The sequence below is a fragment of the Lissotriton vulgaris genome, chromosome 1_1, assembly GCF_964263255.1.
Source record: "Lissotriton vulgaris chromosome 1_1, aLisVul1.2, whole genome shotgun sequence".
In the NCBI taxonomy this organism is placed as follows: Eukaryota; Metazoa; Chordata; class Amphibia; order Caudata; family Salamandridae; genus Lissotriton; species Lissotriton vulgaris.
The window spans coordinates 736,907,708-736,934,962 of NC_141685.1; the positions used below are offsets into that span (position 1 = coordinate 736,907,708).

General features: G+C 46.1%; 1 protein-coding gene across 2 annotated transcripts in view; it reads left to right on the plus strand.

The window, feature by feature from the left end:
* CEP350 (centrosomal protein 350) overlaps positions 1–27,255 on the plus strand; it is a 1,459,870-nt gene that overhangs the window by 797,337 nt on the left and 635,278 nt on the right. For both annotated transcript variants that reach the window (XM_086955422.1, XM_086955428.1), the window contains exon 21: positions 11,309–11,452. In XM_086955422.1, coding sequence (XP_086811548.1) covers positions 11,309–11,452 — 144 coding nt within the window. The remainder of the gene's footprint in view (positions 1–11,308; positions 11,453–27,255) is intronic.

Below are 27,255 nucleotides of genomic sequence, written 5' to 3' on the forward strand. Positions count from 1 at the left end.
AACACTACTGTGTGGATGTGCACTCCAAACAGCAGGCAGCTGTAGGGCAGGCTGTTCTAAAAACACTTTTCCAAACTGCTGCAGCTGGCACAGGCGGCCGCCGCTAATGGAGGGACTGCTATGTATTCTATGCACAGATATGAATTCAGCAGCCCACATGCCTCGAACCGGTATGCATCTGTTCTTGGCATGTAGGGCAGCTGACATTCATATCGCCCGCCCTCCTCCCTGGCGCCTGTAGCGGCTGCAGCACTCACAAATACTTCTAGCATGGTCATCATTCACAGAGTTTCACTACATCTTTGCCACAATGGCTAAAAACAATCTGAGGATGGAGTCGATGCCCATGCTCACTGTAGTCCAGGGGAGGAGCCACCTATCTCGTGATACTTCGAAGACTCTTCCAGGACAACAATGTGCGATCATCCGGCCCCAACACTAGGCGGCGATCTATGCACAGATATGAATGTCAGCAGCCCTACATGCCAAGAACAGATGCATACTGGTAAGTAGCATATTCGTTCACCAACTTTCATACTAATTTGCACGTAGGGTTGGGGTCCCGCACACCCATGCTTCCCTGCTCCCTTCCTCATGCCCGTTCCCCATACTCTTCCCCCTCCCCCCCCCCCCCCCCCTCAAAACACATACCTATACACAGAGGTAAGAAGCCTTAGCCAGCAATGTAGGCGGACCCGCGTCACGGAAGGCAGGCAACCTTAGTATAGAAACACTGACATATGGATGTTAATATAAAATATGTGGAAATATTGTATTAAGAAGAATGCTGATCTGGAAATATGATCTATGACCTATATTTATATACCTGCTACTACAACATATTAACAAGCTGTTTATTGTGAAAATTGCAAATACATTTTTTTTTTTTAAAAGAGAGCTCTTTGTTTTCCCTCACTTTACAGGGGATGCTGCTGGCTATGTTCTTGGTGACATTTTATACCTGACCTAAGAATTGACCATCCTATCCTATGTTTAATCTCACCGTGCTCTGCAGGGCTGAGACATAAAGCCAATGTGGTCCGGTTCCTCCTAAACACGTCCTACAGGGGCCATGCTACTGGGCTTTGTTCATTGGCATACAGTGTCTGTCCAGTGCCAGCAAGTCCGTCTGCTGCAGTAATAAACTGCAGCTCTAGGTGCACACACTGGCGATATTTGCTCACAGTTCTCATGTATGTGACATTCTACATCCCTCTGATTCAGCTCTTCCCAACAACCGGTGTGGGTATATTTTGTGGTTTTGCAGTGGTAGTGCGTGTAGTGCTAAGTCAGATTGTGCATGTAGACTGTGTTGCTGTCCATTCACACGTTAGAAAACAATATTTACATTGGTTTAATGTCAAGTTGTGGTCCAGGCTAAGCACATTGTATTTTACTGATATTGGTAAAACTCCTTACATCTTGTGAGGCTTAAAGTGCTTTCTTGGTGCTCATGTAAATGCTAGACAACCATACCAAGGCTTGGTCACAGACCTCTATAGCGCACATGACCACACTAAATGGGGGATCCAGACATACACAAATAATATGGCCACACTAGAATGAAACTATCTATCTATCTATCTATCTATCTATCTATCTATCTATCTATCTATCTATCTATCTATCTATCTATCTATCTATCTCAGTAGTATTGAGCCAGACCTATTGAACTTAAAAAAATCACCAATGCTGAGTAACAGACATATACAGCTCACTTGACGTCATTAATGCTAAAACACAGATATATACAGTATTCATGACCATAATGACTGTCAGTTCTGCTGAGAGAGTGCTATGTTTCTCATGCCAGTGTTTCTACAGATACATATACATCTCACACAACCACTTGTGAGTTTGTGCATTACTCACATTAACCTCAAACTTCACAGATCAAATAACAAAAACTCGCTGACAAAAATGCATCTTCTACATCAATCAGCCGAGATAAACACTTTAACACTGAACTAATCACATTTTAACATTCTATTCTTGATCTTAGTGACACATCAACAGAATATGAGACTCTACATAGATTCACTGCAGACACTCTGCTGTTTCAGGCACACAGCCTTACAAAATTGCCAATCTGAAAGAGACACGTTAGTGATAGATTCCTTACCTTAAAATATCCCCAGGTGTCAGACTGGATCCTTAAACTTTTGCGTAGCAATACCCCTGCGCGTCGGTAGGCGTCGTTCGCGTCTGTAGTCGGCGTCGTTTGCGCCGGAATGACGTCGTCTGAGTACTTAGACACCGCCCTCGCGCACTGACGTCAGTTCTTCTTTTACCGCGCCAGCTAGCGCAGATCCGGAGAAGCTCTACTCCTTAGTCACTTTTTGACTAAACTTTTTTGATCTTTTGATCTGTTTTTTCTCGAGTCGTTCAACTCCTAATGTGCCAGTAGGGATGCCCGGGTTCAAACCCTGCTCCAAGTGCAGCCGATTGATGTCGGTTACCGACCCCCATCGCTGTTGTCTTCAGTGTCTAGGCCTCGACAACAACGACCGAACCTGCTCCGACTGCCGGGCCCTGACGTCCAAGGCTAGGTGGGAGCGGTCCCGCAAGCGGCTTGAGCTCCGGCAGTCGGCCCTGCGCCGTTCGAGGTTCCGGTCCCACAGGAGGTTGAGGGACCGGTCGCAGGGTGGGAGCCCTCGTAGCTCCGAGAGTCGGCATCGGTCTTCGAGATCAAGATCCTCAGGTAAGCGGCATGAGAGGTCAGAAAGGAGTCATCGCTCTTTCGACCCACCGTGATGCGGCCGAGGGTTCGGGTGACACCACCCACGCGGCTCCGACAGAGTAGCGGGCGCCACATCCTGCCCCACACCTTCCGGTCCCTGGGCACGATGCAACGCCTGAGGAGGTCGAGAGGTACCTCATGGCCATGAGGTCCCTCCCTCTTCTGCCGGGTTCCGCGGCGCCTTCGGGCCCAGTGGTCCCAGCTGGGGGGCCTAGCGGGTCGGGTGCTTCGGCTCCGACGCCGCCGGCGACTTTGGTCCCGGCGCCGCAGGCCCCCACTGGTCCACTTCCGGGTCGTCGACCTCACCGACGCCGACCCCTAGGGTGTCACCCCTGGCGCCGCCTACGGGCGACGCGTCCCCATCCTGCCCTCGATTCGATTCAGGCGCCGGAGCGGCGCCGCTCTCGACGTCGTTTGTAGATATTTTGATTTCCCCAAAGCGGCCCCATCCTTTGAACCTGAATTTCAGTTGATGGGTGACGAGGGGAATTGGGAGGGGTCTGTGGACCCTCAGCAGGACTGGACATGTGAGCTTGGGGATGCCAGCGGACTGGACACTTCACCAGACACTGTTTTTGTCTCCCCTCCAAACCGTGGATACGGAGGAGGGGGCTGCCTACAGTGTAGTGTTGACGCGGGTCGGCCAAGACCGTGAGCCTGGAGCTCCCCCTCGCGGCCGTGAGGACTAACCTCCTCACTGAGGTCCTTAAACCGCAGTCAAGCTCGGCTGAGCCTCTGCTGCCGTTTAATGAGGCCTTGTGTGACCTTCTTTTGGGCACCTGGTCTAGGCCCGCTACAGGTCCACCTGTGGATAGGAACTTGGCCAGACGCTACCGCCTGGCTCCGGGCGACCCTTGCTTCTTGTCCACCCACGCCACCCCCGAGAGCCTGGTTATCCAGGCCTCTACTTCCCAGACCGCATTCCCGACGGCTCCACCCGATCGGGAATCCAAGAGGTATGAACAGTTCGGAAAGAAGGTGTTCTCGTCCTTGAGTTTGGGACTGCGGTCAGTCAATACCGCATGCCTCTTGGGCCGCTACACCCACACTCTGTGGGACACGGTCGCGGACGTGCTGCCACAATGTCCGGAGGAGGTCCGGGCTAAACTCGCCCAAGCCCTTCCAGAGGGTCGAGATGCGGCACGCTACTCCATCCGGTGTGGGCTGGATACCACGGACTCACTGGGCTGAGCGATGGCAACAACGGTGGCTGTTCGACGCCACGCCTGGTTGAGGACCACCAACTTTTCGGCTGATGTCCAGGCCACACTTCTGGACATGCCGATTGATGGCGGTCGCTTCTTTGGCGACAAGGCAGACCATGCGCTTGAGCGTTTTAAGGACTCCAGGGCTACGGCCAAGTCCTTGGGCGTCTCGGCCCCACGCCAGCAAATGGGTGCCTTTCGCTCCTTTCCTGGCCAAGGAAGGGGCGCTCCCACATGTGCTGCAGACTAATACACAGCGCGGTGGAGGCCGTGGTAACCGCCGTGGCGGTTGTCGGGGACAACGGCGCGGCCAGCCCACACCTTCCCCTGCAGCATCCGCCTGAAAACCCTCCTAGTCTGTGCTTTCCGGCCCATGTGACGCCAGTGGGGTGCAGGGCTCGCCATCACCACTTCCACTGGCGCACTGTCACGTCGGACGTGTGGGTGCTGCAAATCGTCCGGAGGGGCTACTCCCTCCCCTTCGAGACGACCCCTCCAGCCATGCCGCCGTAATACCACCGCCTGTCGGGGGATCATTTGCAACTTCTGCCAGAGGAAGTTACGGCCCTCTTGGCCAAGGAGGCCAAGCGCGTTCCTGGGCCAGAAGTAGGGTGTGGTTGTTACTCCCACTTCTTTCTGGTACCCAAGAAGGGCAAAGGGGGCCTGCGCCCTATCTTGGACCTACTTAACGTCAACGGCTTCCTCCGGAAGGAGAACTTCAAAATGCTGACATTGGCTTAGGTCTTAGCCGCCCTGGACCCAGGAGACTGGATGGTAGCATTGGACTTGCAGGACGCTTATTTCCACATCCCCGTCCTGCCGGCCCACCGGCGCTACCTGCGGTTCACGGTAGGCCACGAGCACTTTCAGTTTACCGTGCTCCCCTTCGGCTTACCAAGCGCCCCATGAGTGTTCACGAAGGTGATGGCGGTGATCACAGCTCATCTGCACAGGTTAGGGGTTTCAGTCTTCCCCTACCTCGACGACTTTGTTGAAGGCAGGGTCGCCCCAGACAGTCATCAGCCACCTCCAGACAACGGCAGACCTCCTGCAGCAGCTGGGGTTTTGGTCTGCGGCGGAGTCCCAGCTCCATATCAACCTTCTGGAGCTGCGGGCGATTCGTCTAGCACTGAAGGCATTCCGCCCCTCTGTCCGGGGGAGTGTAGTGCAGGTGTTCACGGACAACACCACCGCCATGTGGTACTGCAACAAACAGGGCGGGTGGTGTCGTGGACCCTATGCCAGGAGGCTCTGCGCCTCTGGCAGTGGTTGGAAAGTTAGGGCGTGACCCTGGTGGTTCAACACCTGGCAGGTTCTCTGAACGCCAGGGCGGACGATCTCAGCCGAAGGTGCATGATGGACCACGAATGGCGTCTGATCTCGGACGTGGCGCAAGGCCACTTTCTGCAGTGGGGAGAGCCTTGGTTAGATCTATTTGCCGCCGAAGAGAACGCGCAATGTCATCAGTTCTGCGCGTTGGAATTTCCAAGGCGGCACTCGCTCGGGGACGCTTTTCGGCACGAGTGGAGTTGCGGTCGTTGTACCCCTTTCCGCCTATACCACTTCTGCCCAGAGTGCTGAAGAAAATCAAGCGTGACCGGGCCAAAGTCATCCTTATGGCCCCGGACTGGGCGCGAAGGTACTGGTATCCCGAGCTACTCAGTATGTCAGTCGATCCCTCGGTTCGTCTGCCTCTTCAGGAGGACCTTCTATCGCAGCAGCAGGGGACGGTCCTCCACCCGTACCTGTCCAGTCTCCACCTCCATGCTTGGAGATTTAGCGGCGACAGTTGAGGCCATTTGACTTGCCTCCTGAAGTCTGTAATGCCATTCTGGCAGCCAGGCGTCCCTCCACAAAGTCGGTATACGCCTGCAGGTGGAACAGATTTGTGGCATGGTGCACAGCAAAGGCTGTGGATCCTCTCAATGCCCCTCTTTCTGAGGTTCTCCTCTTCCTTCTTTCTCTTGCCCAGCGGGGCTCTGCTCTGGGCACAATCAAGGGCTACCCTTTCAGCCTTCTTGAGGCTTCCTGATCAGCCTTCTTTGTTCAAGTCCCCCATTATAAACAGATTCTTAAAGGGCATCACTCGTATGTTCCCTCCTGTTCCTTTCGTGATGCCGCAGTGGGACTTGAACCTGGTTCTAACTTACTTGATGTGCGCTCCCTTTGAGCCGCTTCATAACTGTCCTCTACGTCTTCTTACACTTAAGACTGCTTTCCTAGTTGCCATCACCTCTGCCAGAAGAGTGAGTGAGCTCCAGGCTCTTTCCTCTAAACCTCCTTTCCTTTCTGTCCATCCGGACAAGGTTGAGTTGCGTACAAAACCCTCTTTCCTGCCCAAGGTAGTCACAGCCTTCCACATCGGGCAGTCCATCACTTTGCCCACCTTCTTTCCGCCTCCGCATCCCTCGAAAGAGGAAGAGAGGCTCCACCGTCTGGACCCAAAACGTGCGCTCTCTTACTATCTGGATCGCACACGCTAGTTCCGGGTGGTTGACCAACTCTTTGTTGGTTGCGTGGGCGCTAAGAAAGGACGGGCGGTGCACAAGCGGACCATCTCTCAGTGGATCGTGTTGTGCATCCAAGCGTGTTACTCCTTGGCTAAGAAGGAACCTCCTGTTGGGCTGAGGGCCTACTCCACTCGGGCCACGGCGACTACTACTGCCCTGGGCCGGGGAGTCACCTTGCAGGACATTTGGCACGCAGCTACGTGGGCCTCGTTACACACGTTCGCGAGACACTACTGCCTGGACAGCCAAGTCCGGAGGGATGGCTTATTTAGCCGTTCCGTCCTCCAGGACTTTCTGGTGTGATTATTGGTTCGCAGACCCACCACCGGGGTGGGTATTGCTGGGGTATCTATTCTAAGGTAAGGAATCTGTCACTAACGTGTCTCTTTCAGATGCACAAGTTACTACTTGTGTAACGATATATCTGTAAGAGACATTAGTTAGTGATACCAATGGCTCTGCGTATCTGGCGCGGAAAAGCTGTGTATAAGAACTGACGTCCGTGTGCGAGGGCGGCGTCTAAGACTCCGACAATGTCATTCCGGCGCTTACTACGGACGCGGAGCCGCGGACGACGCCTACCGACACGTAGGGGTATTGCTACGCAAAGGTTTCCGGATCCAATCTGACGCCTGGGGATATTCTAATGTAAGGAATCTATCACTAACTAATGTCTCTTACAGATATATCGTTACACAAGTAGTAACTTGTGCTTTTTAGCCGAAGACACATTACACTGAGCCCCAGCCATATGCAAAATGCAGGTTTACAATCACATTTGTTTCTGACACGCTTGACACATATAGCAATACACAATTGTTTTGGCAAACACATTTAAATTGCTGTCAGACTTCGACTGCTCAATGGCATTCTTGTGAGCCATAGGGAAGACCATGACTCATGTTGAGCTGCAGGATTCTTTTTTCCGGTCCAGGGAAGACTTGGCTTGGCAGTTAGGGCTGGACTGCGCCCCCTAAAGGAACAGGGTGAAGACTGATTTGCATATGGCTGCGTCTGAACTGTGGTGGCGAAGTGAGCTAAAGAACGATGATGGATTCAACCCAGATCTGAGACTGGGAAGAGTGTCTGAAAAGTTTTGGCACTCCCTCCATCATCTCCTTGTGTTTGCTTTCTTCACCCTAAGTTGGCAGGGTATGCCAAGACGTGGGTCCTTTGCTCACTTTGCCACTGGATTTAAGCTAACCTGGCTGATGAGGGGTTTTACCATGAAACTGGTCCCAGGATGCTTGTTTACAGTCCAGGGAAGACCTGGCTTGGCAGTTCAGGCTGGACTGTCCCCATGAGGAATAGGGTAAAGACTGATTTGCACAATGCTGTGTCTGAACTGGGGTGGCGAAGTGAGCTAAAAAACAATGATGGATTCATCCCAGATCTAATAGTGACTGGCGGTGAGTGTCAGAAAAGTTTTAGCCCTCTGTCTATCATCTCCTTGTGTTTGCTTCATACTGAGCTTGCAGGCATTGCCATTTTGCACCACCGGATGAACTAAGTTTTCTATCAGACACTTAGCACAAGCACATGAGTGTCACAGACCACTAAGTTGCACACTCAGACTAGCTGCTGTCTTCTTACATACATTAATGTTGCACTCTGGCATGCACACTGACCCATTCCACACGCACAAATACAAATGTCCAATCTCGAACATACATTTGAATTATTTTGTTCAATAGCTATTTGCAATCACCTTTCTCAAACACACAGCACTGATGCAGAAAATAACACGCACCAAAAATGGTGCTATACACCTAGCCATAAAAACAATTGTTTACACAACCAGCCACACAAATGCCAGCGTTATTTTGATCAGCCCTCCTTGATTCTCACCTTTTATAGGTGTCTTGAAAGGGCTCACATATAAGTTAACTTCTGCACCTTTTATGTGCTGTAGTAGGACCTTATTTTGGTTATAATTGTTCCTAATTGTGTATGCTTTTTGAGCATATTTACAGTTGTTCGGTGAGATAGCCTGCCCTTAAGACTGTTTTTCTCTTCTGTGTGCCACATCATTGACCTGCAGGTGTTGTGTGCACAGCTGCCATATGCCACTTTCTACCCCGACAAGACAAACGTTGTAAAGATGAATCCTCCTTTATATAAAGATATGTTGTGCCTTGACAAGAGGGAGCCTCAGGCTCATTCCACCAGAGCCAAAGCTAACCATGTAGCTTTAGCTTGGATCGTTTCAGTGCTGGACATCTGCTGACATGTTACGTCGGTGTCCATCCACATCTCCAGCGCCTCGAAACCCGCAGGTATGAGTGAGCTTTAGAAATCCTATTTTCATTTCATTTCATTTTACCAAGCACTAATGTACAAATATAGGTCTGTAGGGAGGCCTATTTTGCTAGTCGTTCCTCATGTATTTCCTCCTGTAAAGTTCACTGCTGTGACTCATCGCCTCTTGGAGACTACTGCCTTGGTATCAAATCAAAAGGTAAGAATCTGCTTTTAGAAGTATTCATTGGAAGAGGAACAAGTTGCTTACCTGGCAACGTTCTTTATGGTGGATGCTCTAGAGTCTAATCACAGATTCTTCATCAGCCTCCTGCCTTCCTGTTATGTGAAGTGGACTTCTAGGTGTTAATAAGATTTTGTGTTCAATTGTTCACTCTTTCACTGATGCTCTGCGCACAAAAAATAATTTTAAAGTGATGTCATTCTACTGGCATGCCCACCTACAAAATGTACTGTGACATCACTTCTGTATGTGGTTTGTGAGTGCTGAGGAGTCTGATGGCACCAGTGTGGGTGAAATTGCTGAAAGGTTTCTGGATGCAGTTTAGCAACTGAGGGAATTCAGAAAGTGACGGATCTGCAGTTAGAGTATACACCAGAAAGAACATTCCTGACAATAAGCTCCTAGCGATGAAGTAGAATCTGAGCTTTGTTCAGCAATTCGATTGCAACGGTTACAATTTCAGATTTTCAAACATTGATTAACTTTCACTCATGTTGGTGGTGTCTCCACTGTTTGAAGCCTCTTAAGCCTTATTTAGTGATCCAGAAATTCATACATTCAAAATGTTAACTTTTAGGATGTTGTCACCGGGAGGTGCATATGTTGAATTTATGCCCTGACCGATGTGTACCTGACTTCAACGTTTGCTCTTCCATCACTGCCACAACAAAGAAGTCCCCATCAATATGAATTTCCTGTTTAGCACAATAAGTAAAACATTTTCCTAGAAGTGCCTGAGCATCCCTACTCTCGAAGAAAACATGATTTAATTCTGTTCCAATTCTGTTCCTAATGGGCTCCCGTCTCAGTAGTTGCGCTGTCGTAATGGTAGAGCATGAACATACTGCTCTTTCTTGCTAATGATATGCCTTAAAGTGCATGCTGAATACCTTAGTACCTATTAGGCTTTAAACAGGCAACAGAGGCTGAAGTTCATTATAAAGGTTTTTTTCTCTGTCTTTGCGCCTGCTCTATTGCTGTCGATTTAGGCAGGTGGAGGGGCGTCTGAAGAGGATTTTCCCCAGCAAAGATTACTCTGACCTCATTGTGCAGAAATGTGATCCTTATTGCTGGAGGTGTTCTCTAATGGGCTGCCATGCTATCTTCATTCAGGATAAAGGTTTCATCTTCGACTACCATCTTCGCAGAAAAATCGTAAATTGTTATTAAACTTTTCATTCCAATTATGTAGTGCTTTTGTTGGTACTGCTTCCAAACCTACATTGTAAATGCAAAGGACTCCACAGATTGGAGAGGAAAATAAGTTTTCACTCATATTTGCTAATGATTGAAAGTGTCAAGAGAACTAACAACCTGTAGGCTAAACTTGGAGGAAATTAACTGAAAACGGTTCTAAGCTTTAAACTGCATATGCATTAGGTCCTAGTTTGTGAAAGCAAATAAACGTCTTCTGTTCAATGTTATGGCACCAAACATCAGACTCCGGGAAGCAATTAAGCTTTTTCCAACCAACACCTCATTAAAGCCATAAGATCATATTGAGATCATTGCACACTTTGTCAAACCCAGTTTCTTCAGTGTAGATGTCAGGTTGGAGACTAGGGTGGCACAAGCTGTCCTCAAGAATGTTTTCAGATGAGGCATCAGCTTAACTTGCACCTTCCAGCTATTTACTGCTAGCCACTCTGATCTAAAACTAGATAAACATGTACACAATATATCAATATAATGTGTGCTGAAACAAAAATATGTTATGCTAGATTTGTGGCTTTCCAGCACTATTGACTTCCAGGCTGACAATCTGAACTGTTCAAAAAAAGCCTGTGATTCAAAGACAATCCGGTTTGTGGAACCACGGGTTCAGGTACCAGTATTAAATCTACACACTTTGTTTTTTTAATCCATTGGTTCACTCTCATCTGAAGCGTTCACCATCTCCAGTGGAGTCCACCTTGGCAGAACATGGGTTAAATGGAATTGTCCGTGGGGAGGCAGAATAAGACCTTAGGACAGCGCCTGGGCACAAACACAGCTGTGCTGTTGTTTGGCTTCAATTTCTATTTCTATCCAGTGCAACCTGGTATAGCATGCGACTCTTACACAGAAAGTGAGGTGGGACTAGGAGTGCTTGAGTTGCTACAGATTGTAATTTATACTTTTCTTCCTGATGTCAACCCTTTACTGCATGACTGAACAGCTGGACCCATCGCACTTTTTTGCATCTGTCACAGGACTTCTATCCCCCCACTCCTTTCCAGCTAACTTCCATTGATTGATAGTTAAGCGAACCGAAAAGCGGTCTGATAGATGAGACCACCTTCCACTTATTATGTAATTGTGCTACTGATTTTGTTTCGATGGTTTAAACAGTGAGTGCTCTTATTTCAGAGGCACCCTTTTTTCTTCACAGAACAGAGGTAAAATCTCAGACAGAAAGTGGAGATAAAGTGGTTCGCTCTCCAGCGACTGAGGACAACAGTGAAGTGCACCACCATTATTCTCCTTCCGTTGATACCTATTCTGAGTCCTCAAGGTCTAAGAACCATGACCAAAGGTGAGATGACTTATTACTTCACAAAAATAAATAGAAAGACAGATAGAAGCTGATGTATATACCAGAGAGCAAAAACGAGGATCATAAGGGAAGACCAAGGAGAAACTTATTTTGGGGTAGGTGCTAGTATAGGATCGAGAAGGGCTTTGAAAAAACAGATGTAACTTGTAGGAAGTGAGAACTGTTGGTGATGATAATTGTCTGAAACAAAGGGTGTAAACTGAGGCCAAGAGATTATGTGAATTGGTCCCACAAGCTCTCATTGTTCAATGTGTCCTCCCTTGTACCTTCTCCAGTCCCACACATCATCTCAGTTCCAGCTAGTATACTACAAAATACAGCCCCACTCTTGTGGGCGTAGCATTTTTTTTGTAAATACTGATTACCTCCACTATCTTGCGGGATCTTGGAAAGCTGTTACTTTGGAGAGAAAAAATATCAGCAATTAAAAAATAAATGCATGCCTATGTAAAGGCAACATCTTTTTCTATTCTGATAGACATTGGATAGTAATTAGAAAATGAAATATAGAAACGCATTAAGTACCCTGCTGCTTACTCCCATTTGTATTCTCCTTTTCCAGCAGCAATAGTGTACAGCCACATATATGCAGCTTTCACGTTCTCTATGATCAGCCAACCAAGTCCGTTTCCTCCAATCTTTTTCTGGATATTGTGAGCAAGATCTTTCAACATGGGGATATGTCCTTTTTTTTTTTTTAGATAATCTTAGGTGGGTTTTGACTGGGTGGGGATATCTGTGGTTTCATACGTTTGTTCTTCTTCTAGACTAAATGTTTTTAAAGTTGTTGTTTGAAAGGAAGTTTATCTAGATTTACTGCCACAATTGAGATCCAGGTACAAAGGCGTAGTGAGGGGACTACACTTATATGCATGTGCTTTTGGTCTCCCCTTTAACCCTTTAATACCTCTGACGATGACTTCCACAAAGGTTATTCCAAAATTGTATGTGGCCACTAATGTTGAGAGGGCCCTCGGCGTCAAGAGCGGCCTGACGTTTAGCAATATCCTTTGCCTTGAACACTAGCCAGTCACATGAAGGCCTTATTGCAACTGACACATGCTGTTAACTCAGGCTTAGCCTGAGGACTTATGGTGCCTCTCTTCAATTATCTTAAATACCACAGTCCCAGGATTTTACGTAACCCAAATGGCAATACCAAGAAGGCAAGGTGTGACGGAGGCCTGATTTCTATCAATTTAAAGCCTAATGACCACAACTGTTGAACACCGCTCTGCTGAAGCCACACGCCACTGCCTCAGAGGGCCTTTCTACTAAGCCAGACCCTCCCTAATGATCTGAGAATCCATTTTGTAGTGCTTAGCAAGCCATGTCTTCTTCCATGCATATTTGTTTTTACCAAAGACTGCTATATCGTCTTTTAAATCTGCATGGGGGGACTTGGGGGGAAAGAGTCATTTTTCCTGCCCAGTCCTACAGGGCTCACTGCTGTGAAGTTCACTCATAAAACCCACCTCATTTGAGGGTGCATTGCTTTGGTATCAATTCGCAGGATGAAGAATCAGTGATTAGAAGTAGCCATCAGAAGAATAAGGAGTTAAGAAACACTTTTTTTGGTGGCTACTTTAGCTAATTGCGGATTTCTCACCACATGCCCTTCCTCGATCTGTGGAGTGGATTTTCAGTAATTAATAAGGTTCTGTGAGACAGTGCCCTCTTTCTGCATGGTTTCCCCCACTTTTTGCTGAACTGCTGATGTTTCTTTGACTGAGTGCTCCCTGGGCACCTGCTAATCAGGTACCCAGGGACTATGTTCTTTCCCTAAGAACTGCATTGAATCCCAATTAGCATCTCTGGCCTCAGGTGGTCAGCCCCTGGTACATTGTACCACAGGTACCCAGGGCACTGTGATCAGGGAAGACCTCTAAGGGCTGCAGCACTTATTGTGCCACCCTTAGAGGCCCTGTACCTTTACACTCACACACTGCCTTTGCAGGCTGCGTGTCTTGGTGCAGAACAAAGTGAAGAGCCAACATGGCACACATCCATGTATGCCATTCCTACAACCCACTGCCCTGGCATAGATCAGTAACTCCTCTAGCTGGGTGCGCTATACCAGTGGTGAGGGTACAGATGGATGAGTCTTGTACCCCTACAGTGTCTAAGTCCATTCTTAGACATTGTAAATGCAGTGCTACCATTAAGAGTATATAGTGCTGGGAGTTTGTCCTTGCAAACTCCACAGCATCATAATGCCGACAACCCACTGCCCTGGCATTGATCAGTCACCCCTCTGGCTGGGTGCACTTTACTAGTGACTATACTAAAACCGAGAAGTTTGTTATCCAACTTCTCAGCACATTACACCCACACTGATGCCAGTGTGGGATTTAATGAAAAATGCACACAGAGGGCATCTTAGAGATGCCCCATGAAAAACGACCTATCACTATTGCCCAGACTGAGTGGCTGCTTTCAGCTGCCACCACCAGACATGTTTCTGGACCCCTGGGCCGAGAGCCTGCTGCTCTCGGGTGTAATGCACATCCTGAGACTAGGTGCCAAGCCTCCTTCCAGATCCGTTGATCCCGACTTGCCTCAAGGCTCCAACCGACGCCTGCAGCCTCAAACCGGAAGGTCGCCCCAACCGTGACCAGGAGCTGGTAAGAAGATCCAACCCTAAAAGGCACCCCTGCAACCGACGCCCCATGGCCATGAGTGGCCCAATCACGGTGCCTAACCAACCTCCAGCATCCCAACTTAGCTCTCCAAGTGGTGGTCGCTCCTAGAAGACCTTCGTCCCCGAGCCTGCAGTGTGTTTGCAAACCGGAGACTCCCCTGTTGAAAGCTACAGAGCGCCTGACCCCAAAACAGCCCTCTGCACTGAGCAACCCCTATGCCGCTGAGGGTGCACCTGCTGTGCTGGCTTGAACCCCCATTTGCCTTGAGCTTCAGTCCAGAAGGTTTGCTCCCACAACCCAGTGGCCTGCTTCTAAGCAACCACCAATCGGAGGTCCCCTATCTCTCATTGGATAACATTGGACCTCAGCACTCTGCACCCGGCCGCCCTAGTGCTGCTGAGAGTAGAACAAGAGCGTCCCAGGGTCCCCTAAATGTAACCCCAGAATACCAACTTCCACTACCGAATACTTACCTTTGAACCAATAACGCTATTTTCCTCCATAGAATAACACTGACTGTTTTTCTATGAAAAGTTTTTAAGTGTAGAGTTGAATAATTTATAAAACCCTTTAACACCATAACTAAATAACTAAAACACTTTTACCTACCTGTTTACAGGGAATGTCCCAGTGCAGTATCCAGGTATACTGCACTGTGTAAGAAAAGTAATCTGTAAAGTAATCTACTTGACATTCTACTAAAAATCCAATACAAAGTATATGCACAGTATATCCAAAGCATTGCATTACTAGTAGCTCTACTATAATCAAATCAAAGTGCATATACAATTGCAATTCAAACTGTTTACAAACTGCATTACTAATGTAAAGTATTTATTGCCTACCTGAGCCAGGCGTGCTTGGATGTGGAATATAAAATAACTAAAAGAATATTTATATACAAAACCAATTGGTCTGAAGTTCAGTGTTTGAGTGTGTGATATCATTTGCTGATTGAGTACAAAAAATGCTTAACACAACCCTTGGATACAGCCTTACTGCTCGACCACACTACCACAAATAGAGAGTAAGGTCCTGTCCACTTTTACCTCTACCTACCTTTGGGCTTCCACTGGACTCTGTGCAAACTATACCTCACTTTGGTGTAGTATATGCAGAGCCAGCTTCCTACAGGTTCCAAGTTAGATTTGCACACTTCAAGCTCATTACAGTCTGTTGGCCATATGTCGTTTCTGAAGGCAAGGATTAGACCAATGATTAATTGACATGAGAGCACAGGGCTGGTGCTGCCTAGATACGTACTCCATGTCATCATGCCAAGGTGAGATGGTGGGGCAACAAAGGCAGTTTGTGTCACATGCAAGCATGCAGGAGCTCTTGCAAGAGTTTAAAGATTCAGCCACATTTATCACTCAGCCTGCAAAACTAATGGTTCCATGGTAGGTAGACCTAGGCCCCAATCAGTGTGAGGAAAATCCGGTATCGCTGCCCTCTTTAAAAATGTCTCAAAGACAATTGCCTAGGAGCCTTTTGGAGATTGGTCCTTGCCTTTGCAAAGCATTACTGGAGTGACTGTGACTCCAGAACCGACACCTTAATGGGTCAGACATCTGTTGCGTAACTGGTGGTTCTTCTTTTCCCCTTAACTTAAATTGCTGCTAAATATGTCCACGATGAAGAGAAAAAGGAGGCCAATAGGTTTAGCATTAGAATAAAGAAAAAGTACCCTGTGCCATTTAGAGGTCTAGAAAATGCCAGTCCTAAAATTACTTGTACTGACAGTCACTTCAGAGTTGTTTTATTTCCAGATTGTGGAGGTGGCACCTTGAAACACATTTTTAACTCTTTTTTTCTGATTGTTATTTTGTCAGAGATGTTCATTGAACATTTTCTATTGCTGCAAAGCAAACTCAGACTTATTTTGCATTTTAAGCCAAAGTTTCCATACACAATGCCTTTCGAACTTGTCGAGTGGCCTTGTAGTGGTAAGAAGTTGCTTTTGACCCTCATTAGGTCTGTGTGGTGTGCTTTCTGGCCTCTCAATCCACCAAGGACTGTGAGTTGTGTCCCAGAGTGTCAAAGAGGGCCCTTAAAGACATGAAGGGAATTAGACTAAGAGGAAAACTGGACTCCCTCTGACTCCAGAGGACTGCATAAAAGAAATATCCAAGGAGAAGCAGTCCAAAAAAGGGAACTAATGCATGCAATTTTAATCACACTACTACAGACATCCATGCTCCTGTCAAATGTCTCTTCTTTGATTTATTACACAGTGAGGTCACACCACCACACCATATAATACAACCCATTTCCTCACAATCATCCTCTGTATTAAGATCTGCTATTCAGTGACCAAGAAACATCCCCCTGAGGACCTAAGAGCCCATTCCACCAGAGCCAGAGCTGCGACCACTGCATTAGCTAGAAGAGTCCCAGTCTTGGACATCTGTCAGGAAGCTATGTGGGCATTGCTGCACACGTTTACCAAACAACTACTGCCCTGACAGTCCTGTCCAGTGATATGGGCACTTCGCCTGTTTGTTCCTCCAGGACTTCTTTGTCTGATAACAATCATCAGACCCTCCTTCAGGGAGAGAGATTGCTCTGGTATCTGTTCTAAGGTAAAGAGTCTGCGACTAGAAGTCTCTATCAGATGGACAAGTTACTTATCTTCAGTCACACTTTATCTGGCAGAAACCCTATCTTGCCACAGATTACTTAATGACTCTCCCATGCTCCCCGTTCTGTGGACTGCCTTTTCAAATTCAGAGATCCTTTTGCACCTCATTTGTGGTTCGCTAGTTACTCTTCCTCAGCTTGGCTCCATGCTTCTGATACAGGAAAAACTAGTCAAGAACTGAGGTCACACCCAAGGGTTGTGCCTATATAGGAACAGCGCATGTTACTTCCAGCCCGAATGACTCCATCAATGCCACCTGGAGCCGAACTACGCCACCTACTGGTGTGCAAGGGGGATTGCTCCAAACTTTATGGATCCAGGATGGTGTGGAAAAATTATAAGATAAGGAATCCGTGGGTAGATAGTCTCTACCAGATAAAGCGTTACAGCAGGTAAGTAACTTGTTTAACTGACCCTAGTAAAGATTGCACCATTATTACATGGAGAGGTCTCATAACCTCAGCCTTTATTAATCCGCTTTCTTACAGTCAAAATAATGTTAAACTTTCAACTAAATAGACTTTTTGGAGGCGATTTGTTGCATTTTGCTAAGCTGAACTCTTCACCCTCTCACAATTTCATATATTGGATATTAGTGTTGCGGGCCGCTGCATTCAGTGAGAATTATTCTAAAGTTTATGATTTCTTTGAAGGCGCCTGTAATGCACCTGGACTACAAGTCAGTAACAATTTGTTTCCAGATGTTCACCTGTTTACAATGGCACAGAACTCCAAATGCCCAAAATGTACGTCCTGGAAATGGGAGAGCCAGGGTCATTGGGCTGTGCTCTTTTGATCTACTAGTCAGGGAAGTTACATTACGTTTTTCCTCCATAACTCTGATTCCATCCGTACTTTGGATGTTGTGAAATTCCCGGACAGTGCTGATTTTGATCACCCCAGTTGGCAGAGTTTGCATATTTCCACTTCCCTATTCATCCCAAACATCAAAAAATGTTTCCTTTTCACTGTGGCAGGTGCTCATTTTCAGTTCATAGTTCTCCCTTTTGGTCTGTGGTCAGCACCAAGAGTATTCACTAAATGTCTGGCTCCAAATGCTGCTCATCTCAGGCTGCAGGGCCGGCAGCTGTTTCCTTACCCAGACGACTGGTTAGTGAAAGCACCGTCTTTCGAACAAGCCTCAAAAGCAACTTCAATCTCCCTACAAATGTTTTGTTCCCTGGGACTAACTCTCAATCTTCAAAAGTCAGTTCTGCAACCATCTCAAAAGACGCTTTTTCTCAGAGCAGTCTAAGACACTATCCACGACAAGGCATTCTTATCCACAGAAAGGCAAACACATCTCATTTCCCTAGCAATAAAGTTAAGAGGAAAAAAGTTCACTTCTGTGAGGCTGATAAAATCTCTACTGGGCTTGATGTCCTCTGCAATTCTAATGGTACCTTGCGCTTGTCTCAGGATGGGATCAATACAAGAGGAGCTAGACAATCAATGGCTTCAGGTGACCGGATCTTTTGACGACCTGGTGCGAATAACTCCAGTCATGCAGGCAGCTCTGCTCTGGATCAGTGCCCCAGAAATCTCTCAATAGGGCTAACTTTCTTTTCTCTGACTCCGGATTTCGCCCCCTCTACGGACGCTTCTCTAGAAGGATGGGGGGGCCCACCTTCAAGACCTCTGGATAAGGGACAAGTAGTACAAAGTGCTTTCAAAGATGCACATCAATTTCCTGGAGCGCCGAGACATTTCTCTAGCCTTACAGGCTTTCTCCCCTAGGGTTCAGGGATCCTCAGGTCTGATAAGGGCAAACAATATCACATGCATGCATTACCTGAACAAACAAGGAGGCACACGCCACCACATCCTATAGAAGGAAGCACCGGAAATGTGGAAGTAGCTTCTCTTTCACCACATATCCATCAAGGTGGAATATCTCCCAGGAGTGAAGACCAGCCTGTCAGGTACCTTGAGCAGGACTTCCAACTCTTGCCACGAATGGGAGCTAGATCAGAAGGTTCTCGAGTCAATCTTCCACATGTGGGGCTAGCCCAAGTTGGATCTGTTCACCTCCGAGATGAACTGGAAATGTCAATTCTTTGCCCGCTGGAAGCCAGAAAAAGGTTTATGGGGAAACGCTTTTCTGGTTAGATGGACAGGGATCTTCACCTATGCGTTCCCTCCCTTTCCGTTAATTCCAAGACTCCTGATAAAACTGAAAAGAGAGCCATGCCATGTGATTCTCATGGCTCCACGTTGGCCACGCCGGCACTGGTTCACAGTGCTTCTCCTTCTCTCAGAATGCAGATCTTATCGCCTTCCAGTATCGTCAACACTATTAACTACTTACCCTCTGGGTAAGTAGTGCGCTATATAAATACGATGATTGATTGATTGATTATTAACATTGAGCAGGGGTCAGATTCTCCATCCAGCCCCGCTGCAACTTCATGCGTGGTTACAGAACTCGCTGAGTTCAAGGAATTAGACCTACCGCAAGACTGTAGGGACATCCTTTCTAAAGCAAGGGCACCGTCCACGATTAAAACTTACACTCTCAAATGGAAACATTTCTGTTCATTGTGCCTTCGGAACAGTGTGCACCCACATGAGTCTTCAGATAACATTTTACCTGATCTGCTTTTCCTGGCTAAATCTAGCCTTATGTTCACATCTATTAAGTTACATCCAGCCGCCATCTTTACTTACAGGCGATCCTCTGGAGGTTTAACTCTTTGTTCTTGTCGACTGGTAAAACAGGTTATAAAGGGAATTTTCAGAGTATATCCTCCTGTAAGAGCTCCTCATTTGGAATTGAGACTTAATCTGGTTCTGGTGCAATTTATGAATAAACCTTTTGAGCCTATACACAGAGCTGAGCTCAAAATACATTTCCTGGAAAGTTGTTTTGTTAGCTCTTACTTCTGCCAGGATAATCAGCAAAATTCAAGCCTTTGCAATTAAAGAGCCTTACCTTCACTTTACAAATGACTATGTTCTCCTTTGAATGAATCCTGCATGTATTCCAAAGGTACTGTCAACTTTCCACCTTAATGAGCTGGCTAATCTACAAACATTCTTTCCTAATCCTAATTCTCCTGCTGACATGGCACTTCCTACATTGTCTATAAAGAGATGCCTCAAATGTTATCTTTCACGTACTAAGACCATCCTGAGATCTGATTAACTGTTTGTATCCTATGGTGCGCAAAAGCCAGGTACTGCAGTGACTAAAGAAACAATTGCAAGGTGGATTGCAGCTGCTCTTCATTTTTGCCATGTTAAAGTAGGCAAACTGCTTTCTTTCAAACCTAAGTCTCATTCCATGAGAGCAGTGTCATCCTGAGCGGTGCTTTTTGCTGGAGTGCCATTGGATAAAGTTTGCCGTGTCGCAACATGGAAGAATATGCATACATTTATGCAGCATTACTGCTTGGATTTGGCTATGGAGGCTGAAGCAGCAATAGGACAAGCAGTCTTTTCCAATAAGATAAGCCTTGTTTTGCAGGTGATTAATTATTAATGCTAATTCAATGTATTTGCTTCACTTGTGATTGCTGGTTTGAGTTGTCTTTATGCATAAATGCTTCTTTTTTATATTGTCATACATATGGAGTAGAGATGTACATGTATATCTATTTATGAGGATATCGATTTGCCATTCATATGATAGCTGCCATCCTCTAAGATTAAAATTGTATCACTGCTAGCTATTGTGATTCAAGCATGTGAATCTATGAAAGATCCAATACTGGATAAGAAAACGAGTAACCTGTAACTTCAGTTATCCAGTATTGGTATCTTTCATAGATTCGCATGCAACTCACCCTCCTCCCCTGATGTATATCATTCTGGTCACTCGTGCTAGAAAATCTGATGGACTTGCCTCTCTGCGGAGTGTTCTAGAGGGTGCTAGAACCTGATTGGCTGTATTTCAACTTTGGTTCTTTTTTACAAAAGGACAGGGATAGGCTACTGCAATGACTATGCAGTGCATTATTCATGATATGTATTACTACTATTATATATATGTTTTTTTACAGTGAAACTCCCACCTCAAAGGCGGGATGATTCAAGCATGTGAATCTATGAAAGACCCATACACTCCAAGAGTCCGCGGGTCTCTTACTGAGAAAAGTGAAAACTGACTGATACAGCACAACAGAACGTGAAGCTATAAAGGGAGTCCTCTTAAAGAGGACAGGATCCCATCACCCACCGAAGTGTCATGCTTCATCATTTGGAATCTCCTCTTAACTGCAGCCTAGTGCGGTTAAGGAGCTACAACTCCGTGCAGATGTCAAAAGGAGGAGCTTGCGGATGTTTTAAAATGTAAACAGAGTGCTAGATTTGCTAAAGATCGATGAAGCTGCATATGGTGTGGTGACAAAAATGTTGCAGTGTGTATAAAGTGTTGTTAAAATTGACTACAGAGAGAAAAATATGTTTATTGGATATCTCAGGGTGTCAAGGTTAAAAGCAATAAAGGCGTGGTCTGAGCAAATAAACAAAAGCGCCAGTGATGAATAAGGTCTACATGTTTCAGCCAAACTTGATCGAAGAATGTGATCATGGCTTTCTTAAGGACCATAGTGTGTTACTAATGCAACAAATATTATTAAAAGAAGGTTAAAATTACCACAATAAGAATGTATGAGGAACGATACAACCAACTAGTATACCTGCGTGCTCTTTGTAAACAAAACTACAGGGATACTTGGAAATCACCTGTTGGGAAAGAGAGAGAAAAAAAGGAACACATTCACAAAGTGTAAAGTCTCATATCAGTCAGTTTGCCATCAGATTTATAAAAAAATATTCCGTCATGAAAAGGTCTACAATCAATCTTCTTACCCGTATGAAGTCGGGGACACCGCTCACCGCTCCTGGCAACAACTCAGGGCATGAGGCAACGCTCTGTGAAAGAAAAATAAATAAAGAAGGTATTAAGAAGTTAATTTTCACCTTCATAATAACAATTGTTGCAGTAGTTACACACTATGGTCCTGCAGAAAGCCATGATCACATTCTTTGATCTAGTTTGGCTGAAACATGTAGATCTTATTCGTCACTAGTGCTTTCGTTTATTTGGTCAGACCGCGCTTTTACTGCTTTTAACCTTAAGAGCCTGAGATATCCAATAAACATATTTTTCTCTCGGTAGTCAATTTTAACTCACACTTTATACACACTGCACGATCTTTCTCACCATACCATATGTAGCTTCATCGATCTTTAGCAGATTCAATACTCTGTTTACATTTTAAAACATCCGCAAGCTCCTCCTTTTGACATCTGCAAGGAGTTGTAGCTCCTTAACTGCACTAGGCTGCAGTTAAGAGGAGATCCCAAATGATGAAGCATGCCACTTCTCTGGGTGATGGGATCCTGTCCTCTTTAAGAGGACTCCCTTTATAGCTTCACGTTCTGTATCAGTTTTCACTTTTCTCAGTAAGTGACCTGCAGACTCTTGGAGTGTATGTATATAGTAGGAGGGGGACTTGTCCGCGCTGGTCTGTAAATTTCCCTCAGACCCTTTACCCACCTGGTTTTGTGAAATCTATGAAAGATACCAATACTGGATAACTGAAGTTACAGGTAAGTAACTAGTTTTCTTTTCCTGGGTCCTGGAGAATCTAGACGGGGAGGGTGTGCTCCAAATACTAGTGCCTCCATAGCAGACTCTTGGCTAATTACTATGATTGTCTCTACACGCACACAACGTTCAGAACTGCCAGTGACTGTGTAGAATTTCTGAGAGATCTAAACCTCCCGACGCTCACAGGTGAGGAGAGGGAGATGTTGGAAGCTGATTTGACAGAAGAGGAACTCACAGTGCACTGAAAGACCTAGAATTGGGGAAGGTAGAGGTGATAATGGCCTGCCATTAGAACTATATAAAGGGATGGCGGACAAGGCAGTTAAACACATTAGCTATGTTTCAGGAGGCGCACGAAAAGGGATGTCTGCCGAGGGACCCGCAAATTACCACTATTGTAGTTATACACAAGAAGGGCAAACCACCGACATACTGTGGCTCTTGCAGACCTATTTCATTATTAAATGTAGAGGCAAAGGTGCTTGCAAAGAAACTAGCAGCCTGACTGTGCAGTGCTGCATGAGACCACACCGCCTCAAACAGAACAGGTGATTTTGAAGTTCCTCAGCGCAAAAATTGCATTTTATAGCATTGAATAGAACTATATGTTTGCCACGCTGGCCAGGTTGGGCTTTGGGCCGAAAGTTTGTGTATGGGTCAGACTTCTATACCAGGACCTTTTAGCTGGGGTAAGAGTGGGTGGTGCTGTCTTACGGGTGGTCGCCCTGCTGAAGAGCATCAGGCAAGGCTGCCCCCTATCCCCCATGATTTTTAGGGGGTGAGGATTTACGGAGACTGGGAGGAAAGACTCTCTCTGTATGCCGACGACATCTTACTCTTTCTGACCCAGCCGACCTTTTCCAAAGACAGAATGCTGCAGATCTTTGACCTCTTCAGAAGCTATTCAGGCTATCACATCAACTGGACACCCTCATCCTGCTCTGCACCTTTGACACAGGAGGAAGTGTAGATCAGGAGTTAATCTAGACTGGTGTCAGAGAGCGAAAGAGGTGGTCTGTCAAAGCAGGGGCTTTCCTAAGAAGTGGGAGAAGGTGGGGGGACCTGGCAGAACTTCTGGGGTTTCTGACTGGGAGAGAAGTACTTCTAAGGGAAGGGTGGAGCACTATGGTTGGCTAGGCACTGACGTAAGCCACATGAAATGTTACAGGCCATAAAAGCGCCATACTCACTTAACATCCATGTTCTGCCTTTAAGTTTGTAGATCTTAATTGCCACGGATGTAGTAAGATCTTCAACATACTTTTCCTGTACACACTTTATGATGAGCATGGTTTGAATAAACAGAGTTTTAAAAAAATTGGATACTCTTTCAATCTAAATCAACGACAGTCTTATGGGAGGTTTTCTGGAAGGAAAAGAGGTTCCTCACAAGCACGCAACAATGACAATCAGAAAAGATCTTGACTCCCAGCTTGTACACTCCTTTCCATCTGGTTCTCAGATGTTGTGGCAGAGAATTTCCCTTTTTGCTCCCTCATGGAAGATCATAACATCAGGCAAGTGGGTTGTGCAAATTGTGCAATCAGATCACATCTGGTCTAGGCTCGCAGACCCTCCCACCCTCCTCTTGTATAAATGTGTGTCATTTCCCGTCCGCGCAGCGGGCGGACGCAGCGGGCGCGCCGAAGGCGCGCCTAAGGCGTGCCCGTCTGCGCCCGTCCACGCCCAACCGGGCCCCGGGGCCATAACCTCTGTCCCTTTCTCTACGGTACCTCACTTTTACACTAGCGAACAGTTACTCGACCTTAGACCTCCTAGTACGCACGAAAGGCATTCATTCGACATGCTCGGCTGTTTTCCTCAGCATTGCCCTGACTGCCCTTTTTTGCTAAATACTCCTTTGTTATGCAACAGTCAACGTCAACTAGTGACTATTCCTTCTCCTCCTGGATTTACATTTATTAGTCATAACTGTCTTTCCTTGCCTAAACATAAGCGCAACATTTTCGATTTACTTACTGATGAAGCGCCAGATGCATTATTCATTACTGAATCCTGGCTTCACGATAGCTCCGGCCCTGACATCGCCGAAGCGTTGCCCACTGACTACCCCATTTTACGCAATGACCGCCCTATAAGGTCGGGGGGCGGTGTGGCGATCATTTTTAACAAAAAATATCAGTGTCATTCTGACCCTATCACTTTGAGCGCATGTGATGCTCTGTTTTTTAAGCTTACCTTAAATCCCAATTATACCCTTACAGGGCTCCTAATGTATTGTCCTCCGGGCACTGTAAATTCCTGGTATACCCAGTTTCTGGACTATATATCATCTATACTTATTTCTTCTAGTAACTTCCTGGTTATTGGTGACCTAAATTTACATTTGGATAACCCCAATGATCTTTCTGCTGATAATTGTATAAATGACCTTGCTGCCATGAATTTAACTTTACTTAACAAGGGCCCTACCCATAAGGGTGGACATCTCTTAGACCCTATTTTTTCAAATTCCTCACATATTATATGTTCTTTTGCCTTGCCTGTCCCCTGGTCTGATCATTATCTTGTCAAATTTACTATAACAAAAAACAAAACACAGACTGCAGCCAATCCTGCTATGTATCTTAAAAAGAGAGTTTGGAAAAATCTGGACATAGCCGCTCTCAATAAAGCTCTATATGATCTCATGTCTAAATACCCGCTCAATTTAGACAATATAAATGCATCTGCCAACTTGGTAAATTCCTGGCTCTCCGAGGCTATAAATACTTGCCTCCCTCTTACAAATAAGAGAAATACTGTCCACAATTCCCCTGCCCCATGGTACAACGAAACCCTCCGTGTTCACAAATCTCAATGCAAGAGACTTGAGCGAACCTGGAGAAAAGACTATTCAATCGCTGCTGGGCTTACGTATAAAGCTGAACTGAAACTTTACCACAAGGCCTGTGCTCATACCAGAGCTACCTATGTCAACAACTTGATAACAGTAGCCATAAATAAATCCAATGTTTTATTTAAGGTGGTAAAAGACCTTGCTGGCTCACACACAGCTGCTATACCCCCCCCTCTCTCCAACACGAAATGTGATGAACTTGCCCAATATTTTACATCTAAAATTGATACTATTTACAAAGACATAGCAGCCCAAGAGAAATCCGTCGTTGACGTATTTCCATCTTTTACCACTTCTTGTCCTCCTCCGGCCTTATTGCAGACTTGGCCAAATCTTGTACCCGCCACCCTCTTGGAAATTTTAAACAATATTAAATCTGGCTCACCCTTGGACCCCCTACCAATTTCGGTTTTACGTCAACTTGAGTCCTCTCAATTAGATGTAATCTGTACTTTGTTAAATGCTTCTCTTGATTCAGCCACGATGCCTCAAAGCTGGAAGCATGCAATGGTGACCCCACTTCTTAAAAAACCTACTGCAGATCCAAATGTTGCTGCCAACTTCGGTCCCATTTCGCTGTTGCCGGCATTCTCGAAAATTTTGGAACGGCATATTCATGCACATTTATCTCGTTTTGTTGTCACCAACAATCTCCTTCACCCCTCCCAGTCAGGCTTCCGTCAAGGCTTCTCCACTGAATCCACTCTTTTAGGAGTAACTGAGAATATTCGCCAACTACTCGATCAAGGTGAAACAGCTGCACAGATATTGCTTGATCTCAGTGCAGCCTTCGATACTGTATCGCACAGTATCCTTCTCAGTAGCCTTGCCTCTTTTGGTATATGTGACAAAGCCTTATATTGGCTCTCTTCTTTTCTTACTGACCGGACCTTTCAAATTTTTTCTAATACTTCCACCTCTAATACTTATCCTTCTCCATATGGTGTCCCCCAAGGTTCTATTCTAAGCCCTCTTCTCTTCAATCTTTATGTTGTTCCTTTAGCACATGTTGCTCATCACTCTGGTCTTAATCTTTTTACTTATGCAGATGATTCACAAATTGTGTTTTCCCTATCCCAAGCTGACCCTTCATCACCTTCTTCTTTACAATCAGGTCTAAGGGACATCTCCCGCTGGATGAGCTGTAATTTCCTTAAGCTCAACAGCGATAAGACGGAGGTGCTCATCTTCGGTAATAAGCCTGACCTATGGAGCTCGAGACATTGGCCGTCAACTATGGGCGACTTACCCATTCCATCGGAACGAGTGAGAAATCTCTGGGTCATTATCGATAGGGAGCTATCGATGAAGGATCAGGCTAACAAAGTTGCAGCCACCTGTTTTACCATCCTTAGATGGCTGCGAAAAATCTTTTGGATCCTACCTTCTGACACCCAGAGATCTGTTGTGACGGCGCTGGTGACCTCTAGATTGGATTATAGTAACGTGCTCTTTCTGGGGGCGACCAGGGCGGTCATGCGCCGTCTCCAACTAGTCCAGAATCCCGCTGCTCGGCTTCTGTGTGGCTGTCGGAAATATGATCCAATTACCGAACGCATCAAACAACTCCATTGGCTCAACCTTGATAAACAAGTCAAATTCAAGGCACTATGCTTTATGCACAAGATAAAAATTTAAGTTGCTCCCACTTATCTGCAATCTCTGGTCAAACCCTATGTTCCCGCACGCTCCCTCCGTTCCTCCTCCCAACACCTTTTCTGTGTGCCTAAGTTTAGGCTCACCAGAGTGGGTGGCCGTTCCTTTTCTGTACTAGGACCCAGACTTTGGAATTCTCTTCCTCTGGACTTACGAGTGGAGCATTGCCATCTTCGTTTCCGCAAAGCCGTTAAGACCTGGCTTTTTGCCCAATAACTCTCTTCGGTAAGCCGCAAAGTTTTCTTAAGATCTGGCTTTTGCGATATATTGCCCTCTGGATTACTATGCTATACTGCCAATCAGCGCCGGGAAACCCTCACGGGTAGCTGTTCGCGCTCTACAAGATTAATAAATAAATAAAAATAATAAATAAATAAATAAAATAAATCACGCATTGAAATTCATCCAGAGATCCAGTATGTCGGC